The sequence below is a fragment of the Argopecten irradians genome, chromosome 12, assembly GCF_041381155.1.
Source record: "Argopecten irradians isolate NY chromosome 12, Ai_NY, whole genome shotgun sequence".
In the NCBI taxonomy this organism is placed as follows: domain Eukaryota; kingdom Metazoa; phylum Mollusca; class Bivalvia; order Pectinida; family Pectinidae; genus Argopecten; species Argopecten irradians.
This window is the reverse complement of record NC_091145.1, coordinates 26,115,287-26,123,530: the sequence shown is the minus strand read 5'-3', so window position 1 is coordinate 26,123,530 and position 8,244 is coordinate 26,115,287. Positions and strand designations below refer to the sequence as shown.

General features: G+C 35.3%; 1 protein-coding gene across 1 annotated transcript in view; it reads right to left on the bottom strand.

The window, feature by feature from the left end:
- Nucleotides 1–3,500: 3,500 nt before the first annotated feature.
- LOC138305013 (germinal-center associated nuclear protein-like) overlaps nucleotides 3,501–8,244 on the bottom strand; it is a 33,934-nt gene continuing 29,190 nt past the window's right edge. Inside the window, exons 25-30 of the mRNA XM_069245427.1 lie at nucleotides 8,020–8,181; nucleotides 7,418–7,544; nucleotides 6,835–7,033; nucleotides 5,866–6,046; nucleotides 4,980–5,082; nucleotides 3,501–4,376 (exon numbers count right to left, since the gene is read on the bottom strand). Coding sequence (XP_069101528.1) covers nucleotides 3,781–4,376; nucleotides 4,980–5,082; nucleotides 5,866–6,046; nucleotides 6,835–7,033; nucleotides 7,418–7,544; nucleotides 8,020–8,181 — 1,368 coding nt within the window. The 3' untranslated portion in view covers nucleotides 3,501–3,780. The remainder of the gene's footprint in view (nucleotides 4,377–4,979; nucleotides 5,083–5,865; nucleotides 6,047–6,834; nucleotides 7,034–7,417; nucleotides 7,545–8,019; nucleotides 8,182–8,244) is intronic.

The window sequence follows — 8,244 nt, the reverse complement described above, 5'->3', positions numbered from 1 at the left end:
CGCCGAAAGCGCGAGTTTGTTGTTAGCGGTGTCCGGGGGTCTCCCCCCGAGAAAAAAATTCCTTCCTAAGCCCCTGAAAGATATCTCAACAGCATCACGAAGCATTTCCTGATCGTTCTGTGTATATATATAAGTCTATAATGGGGTTTTGATTTACAAGGGTACTAATTACATATAGTTCAAAGTTATATGTGTCATAACTGGAAAACTTACGGCATATATCTTTAGGTCAAAATTTCTGTGCTGGACTTTACAAGTTTTATTAAACTAAAACTATGTGAGAGTATAGTCATGGTATCATTTACATGATAAGTCATAAGTCAGGGTGTATTCGTCAAGTATGGGTGACTGACCTTGTGATACTGGTGTATCATATATCAAAGATAAGTGACAAGGGGTGTTTATGTAACAACATTGGTAACCTAAACCAATGATTAAAACCTGGTTAACCATTGTCAGGTCCAGTAATCATTGACATTTTAACCAACACAGACATGTTATTATTCGACAACATAAAATGTTTACTTTATGTAATTACCATAATATACTACACAGATAACCCCTGGCTGTCTGGAGTCAATCTAAGTGTAACAAGATGTTCAATCAGATTCCACCCCTCTACAGAGATTTTGGATATGTGTCCGAATGACAAGGAATACCTGTAAAACGGTAGATATAACCCTATGCTCACAATGTAAACAAATATTGAAATATGAAGATATAATTTATATATTACAGAACTTTTACATTTCTAATTTCAGTTGAAATAATAGATTCACCTGTTCTTTTGGTAGTACTTACCTGAAATCAGTGCTCTGTTTGTCTTTTGTGGAAAAAATGAATGAACGGTCTCTTAGCCATATTAAGTATCTTTAACTTTGGTCACCAGGAATCGCCACAATATATGGTTTCTGTTCAAAGGGAGGCAACTCTTCTTTCTTGTTACCGCGTTGATTGAAAACGAGTTAATTTTGTTGCTACATAGCATTTTATTCATTTTTTTTAATTATATGGATGATGTACAATGCAAACTATTTGCTCAACATTTAAAGCTGGCCAGCATCTGTTGACCTTCAACTAGTGATCATATTCCAATTTTTTTCTGGACCTTAAGGATAGCAATACTTCTGCAAAATATTAGACCCCTGCACCTTTGACGTACTTGATGTTATTTGTTTTAACACATTTGGTAGATTTCTTGACAAGCCTACGATATACACTCAATAACAGGTCTCTAGTCAATGTGAAGAAATTTCAAACTCAGCCCATATGACCTTATATGTCACAAGCCTAGCTTCAAACCTGTGACATCCGTGTCCTTGACTGATAGTTAAGGACATTCATTTGAACAAAATTCCATAACAATTTGTACCACCTGAAGGTACTGTGCTATGAATATATTTCATAGATTTTAAAGAAGATACAACAGTGACAACTTCGTATCCATAGACAACTCAGGAGTTTGAATTTTGCAAGATTTTTAGCTCACCTGCCCAAAGGGCAAGTGAGTGTGGCGCCCAGCATCAACTTTTCCATTTAAGGATGTACTCCTCTGAGAAGTCAAAATTTTCTTGTATTAAACCTTTTTCTCATATAGATTTTTGGAAATAGGAGTTCATACCATGAAAGAAAATGGAAGAAAAAAACATATGTCTGTGTGCTCGTTTTTGAGCTATTGTCACTCAAAGATACCTAGTTGACAAATTATTGTTTGTAGAATTTAATTTCTAGTTGTCTTCTTTAAAAATATACCAGTTTTAAGTAATAAGACTAATATATTTTCTTAAAATAACAACATATGCTACCCCTACCCCTTAATTTTGAGCTACAAAATTCACCATTTTTGCCAAATTTAACTCTTCATAGAAACATTTCTGGTATTAAACTTTTGTATTACTTTGCATATCAATAAGGACAGGGTTGTTCTTTCAAAATCAGGCAGAAAAATGGAGGGTTGCCCCATTTGAATATTTGTCATTTTTCAGTATTTTAGAGTAAAGAATAAAAGTGCTCAAATTACCATTGAATGTAAAAATAAAGTCACAAAAGTGTCTCATTTCACACATTAATGCTCAATATTTTAATTACCACGAACCTAGTAAAGATTTAGAGCAAAAATTAGCTCGATACAGCTAAAAATGCTGGTGCAGTGATGATTAAAGTTCAAACAATTTCAGTAATAAATGGTAAAACTATGGCTCTACTTAAAGCGAAAAAAGACACAATTTCAAAATGGCCACCAAATGGGCCATTTCTTAAAATCCCTGTATAAAAAAATCTACTGAAAATAGAAATATAATTTTTTGACAAACTTTGCAACTGGCAACATGCTACAGATATTGATAAATTGAATTTGAAAATCTCATTACTTCTTTGATCTTTGTCGAAACGAGATTTCAACGGAACTGAAACCTCAGAAGAATACATCCTTTAGCAACTTCTTCCAAGTTTGTTCAAATAAATGGCCTTGACTTTCATTCAAGGTCATGGGGGTAAAATAGGCTAAAATCATTAAACGACTTCTTCTTCATAACCAAGAGGCTTAGTGACCTGATATTTGACCTGTGACATGGGACATGACATAAATTCTTATCGACTCTCTCATGTGTTAATTATGCACCAAGATTACCAGATAGCAGTTGAGCGATTCAGGCCCATTGGGTCCTTATATTAAATTATTATATTCCAGATTTTTTTTAGATGTCATTGGAGTACTGTACAAAAAGCACAGAATTTTTTGTTTTTCTTTTCAATATTTATTTCAAACTCTTATATTCATGGCTATCGCCATACAATTTAAGAATATGCTGTTTTATCGGTATCATCTTTGTTTACAATTTAGTTTAAAGTGAACAGTCGGGCAAGGATGGCTAAAGTCGGTAAAAATGGTTAATGTATCCAGTATAATTTCTTATGAAATAGAAAAATAAGATCTCTCGTTAGAATCTATCTGCATACGAAGAAATTAATTTAAAGTATAGGAATCCTAAAACGTCCTCCCGGCTGACTATGTCCGTGGTTACATTTCCACGCAGCCTCGCTTTCGATGCTTTCAACTTTTCTTTCTTTTAACGGTCAGAACTGGGAAATATAAGCAGAACTTGACCAACGTATTAATATATGAGAACTTTAGGAAGGCCAATGAACGCATTTAGACTGGTATTCTTTGCCCGACTATTCACTTTAACTCATTCAACCCTGAACACGAATTTTAGATTCTTCTAGATCAAAGGCTGGAATAGTCCATTTTGGAATTTCAGGGGTGAATAAGTTAATTAAATTGGAAAACTAGTTCCACACAGAGGTGTAGGAGAGGCAGACAAAGTTTTTCGGTCAAAGAAGGACACAGACAATACAACTTTGACCTCTAGGTCTACTGAGAAATAAATTAGAAACACCTAATCTATAAAGTTTGTGAAAATGCAGATGTGAAAAGGGACAGGCAGCCTAAATCATCAGCCAAATTGAATTACAACAAATAGTCATCAACAAACGCAAACTTCAAAATTATTATCAAAATTAACAATTTTATTTACTATGCATGATCTTGTTCAATTTTTACAATTTTTAAATCATTGTAGCACTTCATTCCTATTTAGAACATTCACTGAGCACATTGGAAAAACACTTAATTAGATGTATGTCTGTAAGGTACAGATGTCACATCTTCAAATAAATTTTAGACAGGGAAGGATGGGGAAGACCGACAATGTTAACGCAGACTATAGATCTCTCCAACATTTCACGACAGTGACATATGAAAACATTGATTAAGATTTTCTAGGGTCCATCATCGATTAACTGTTGAAGTTTCTGTTCAAACGCTGCACTAGATCTCCTACATAGCGCTATTTCATCTTTGAGTTTTTCTAATTCGTTTGACACACCTGTCTTAACACCAGTAAATGTTGACAAGTCAGTGACCGACGTATCAAGCAATTTGAAGGCAGAAATTCTGTTAATGTCAGGAGTTTTGTATCTTTTAGGAGTAATACAGTCTCCGAACACGGATGGCTCGATTCCGGAAGCATCCATAAATTCTGGCGGTACAGTAAGATTAGGACTGAAAAATGATTGGTTTTCTCGGTCAAATGTTTGGTCTGGACTATCTGTGTCAAAGTCATTCAAAACTTTCTGGAGATACTGATCAAATTTTTGTGATTCTCGACGTTGAGTTTTCACGGACTCCAACAGACGGCGGGTGTCTTCTTTGGTAGCCATTTCCTCCTTTGTCAGAGGGTCAAGGTCGATATCAGCACAGGAAGTGGATGTGACGTTAGGGTCCTGTATTCTGTCTAGTCTCCGGCTCTGTTCTAGTTTAGCCTCCCGAGTTTTCTCTACTGCTGTCTGCACAGTGTGGTTCAGGGAAGGCAGACCTGAAACACAAAATTAATTACTGTCATCCTAATCATCCAACATCGAAAAAATGTAGTGTATACACAAAATTAGTTACCGTCATTCTAATTATTAGGTATTGTAGCCTATTTCTGCATTAAACATTAATAAATGTGGATAACTGAGTACTGCTGACATTTGATGCCTCAAGATTTAGCTTATTTCTGTATTTAACATTTATAAAATGTGGATAACCGAGTACTGCTGACATCTGATGCCACAAGATTTAGCTTATTTCTGTATTTAACATTTATAAAATGTGGATAACCGAGTACTGCTGACATCTGATGCCACAAGATTTAGCTTATTTCTGTATTTAACATTTATAAATGTGGATAACCGAGTACTGCTGACATCTGATGCCACAAGATTTAGCTTATTTCTGTATTTAACATTTATAAAATGTGGATAACCGAGTACTGCTGACATCTGATGCCACAAGATTTAGCTTATTTCTGTATTTAACATTTATAAATGTGGATAACTGACCACTGCTGACATATTTTATACTATATAACATGATTTGTTGTGTGGAATTGTTTTGATGTTTTTCCTTCCTGAACAATAAACCAGAGCTACATTACTTGTGATATCTCGCTGACTCTCCAGGTAAGTCCAGGCCTGAGGTGGTTTGTAAGACTTCAGGTGCTTGTCAAAGTACACAACTTTCAGCTCCTGGTCCTCCGACTGGGAAACATAAATTTTTAATGTTAATGAATTGTAAACAATACTGAATTAGCGGCTAATAATCATGTACTTCAATGTACAATACACAACACTAAGAAAGAGGTCTAAATACATAGGTTCATTATGACGATAGTTGGAATGGGTCTCATTCACATACCACATGATACCTGATTACATTTGTGCATGACTAGTATCTTCAGTGGTGATGGAACGTAACTCTATGTAATCTTCCTGCTAAAATGACGTTATTGTGGGATATCATCTTTTGGCATCATTCAATCACCAATAGAAACAATAGTCCCTCACATACGTTATCGGGTATCACGTGAATGAGTCCCATTAATAGCAGTGGAACCCTAACAAACTTTACTGCAAACAAACTTTTTCTGCAGCTACTAAATTTCTCAATTTCAATTTGAAAACACATTTTAAAAAAGAATGGAAATTCCTATCAGTATACGTGATAATGGAGATAAACTTTCTTGAACGCAAAATTTGCAAAAGTAAAACACAGGCGAAAAAAAGTTGGTTTACAGTAACAGCAATGTAGTCTCAGGCTTGAGAGAATTTATCTTGATCCTGATCAACGGAGCCTAACTCAGAAAGCCAGTGCCCCCCCCCCCAGATGATTTAATGATGTGATTTTTGAGACAAAAAAACAACCACCGGAAGGTGGGACTTATCGACGATAAATCATACTTTACCCACATAGTTTGGTATCTCGAAACCACTGAATTATCACATACTCTTTTACAGTAATTTGTCGTTTAGACAGAATCCTACCTCTGTATGTTCCAGCTGTGGGTCTGTAAAACTGATTGAGGTCATTCTGTATTCTATACAAGCTGTGACCACATCTGTCCAGGGTACATTCTCAAAGCTCGGTTCACATTGGTTCTCCCCCTCCAGGAGGTAACACGTGTCCTCAAAATCTCTACGGGCCATCCTAAGCAGCAGACGGATCCTGTTATAAATTTCAAAGCCAATTTGGAAAATATTACATTATCTCTCAAAATAGCCAATATCCTACCTATCAGGTAGGATATCTGACCTGTATAAGTCTGTGTAAGTCCTTTAAACCATTTTTCTTTCACAAGTGATTTATTTTTGGTGAATTTTGTAATCGAGGTAAATTTGTGAAAGTTTATCTCCTCGAATTAATATTTTCAACAATTCATGCATAATTAAATTCCAAGATATTTTCATTCAATTTAAAATTTGTGTAAATTAAAATCTGTGAACATGTTTTGAAATGGAAATCAAGAAATTTAGTAGCTGTGAAAGAAAATTTACAGTAACAATGTGGTGGCCCTTTTTAGCCTTTACTTAAAATAGTGAGAGTATCAAGGCTACGATTGTCACAGCTCCAAGTAAAACTTGAAAATTAAATAGAGGATCTTTACACGAGTGGCCATGTGATGTGAAATTTATCAAACTAGTTCAATGATTTGATATGCCACCAGTCTTTAAGTTGTTGCTACATACTGCCTGGTGATCGGACAATTTTCATTTCCGTCCAGGTTCCTGCGATATGTGCAATATGTGAATAACAGACTATGCATATGATGAAGTGATTTTGTTGTCCCCAGATAAATAAACATTCTGAAAATATTACAAACAACCAAGAGGAGAACAGGGCTAAATAGAAACTCAGTTCAGATTTATGATTCATATTTCTACATCAACCTAAATTTGTTTCTTTTTCATGTGTGATTGCTTTTGATTTAAATCTTTCCAGAGTTCCAAACTTACTTGGAAACCAGATCCACCTTGGCTGACCCATGGTCATCTCCGGACACACTTCGGACAAAGGCCCAAATTTCATCACACACTTCGGACCAGTCTGTGTTTTCCAGGTCGATATCCTGTAACCATGGTAACTCCAGTTCATGGATGATCCCACCCAGATACTCCAGATGATCTTCATCATTCCAGTACGGCGTGGGGAGCCCTGTCACAACAGTTAAGGGGGGTATACTGCTTTATTCAAGAAATTACAAAGGGCAGAAAATGTCAGGTAGCACCTTATGAATATTTTGATAAAAGACTTTAAATTTTAGGAAAGCACAATTATAGATCATCTTTTACAAGGCTAAATTATTATCATGTTATGTTTTGAAATTACATTGAATTAAGATTATTTCTAATAACAGGCTTCTGGCAAAGAAAATAACTCTCTGAGACAAAGGACATTTCTGGCCCGTTGTTAGCAACTCCCATTTCTAAAAAGATATTATCCAAATTCTCCGATAGAAAAGAATAGTTTATAGGTATTATTCTAAGGCTGTTGCTGATGTAGTTATGATATAATCAGAACAATGAATTTAGATCTGACCTTCGATAACGTTGGTGCGGCTGAACTCCGGTACAGGCCAAGAAAGGTCAAACAATCTAGGGGAGGTAACCACTTCCTCCATGTGACGAATGATGTCATTATAAAGCGTCAACAGGTCGCTGGGTCTCTGTAATGCGATGATAAAACAACAAACAAATCAATAGGACTATTCAAACAAACAAATCAAGACTTTTAATTAATTAATGTAGTGAAGATATCAAACATGTGTTGACACAATCAAGTATAGTTTACAGGTGCACACTGAAACTGTAGCAGATTCTGATTTTAAAATGTAACTTTAAAAGATTTCGATAATATTGTACGACCCAAAAGTTATAAGCTTATCATGAAGACTACACTAATCATCATATAAATAATTTTATGCTGTGTAACAAAACAGTGAAATGAACTTTCATTTTTAACATAGATTTACTCTGCGAATCTTGCATTTGTTTGATGTTGTATCTTAAAATTTAGCTATGAATAAAGATGTTTTGATGTCATTGATAAACTTTGAGCAAAACTACATATTGTATAATTTCATTCCAATTCAATATACCGTACATATGTTTACTTTTGTTTAATTCAGGCCTATCTGTTACCTGGTGTAGACAGCCGTTGACCTTCCTCTGTTTGAGGTTGTAGAGTACCCGAGTGTAGAAGTGTTTATGGAGGGTGGAGTCTACAAAGTCCCGTATATAGTTAACACACATTGGTGGTGTACAGGGGTACTCCTCACCCAGCCACTGTACAGCCTCGCCGAGCTGTAGGAAAAAACAAGGATTCAAATCATGGAGAAAAATCTGTATGTAGGAAAACAAAACTGA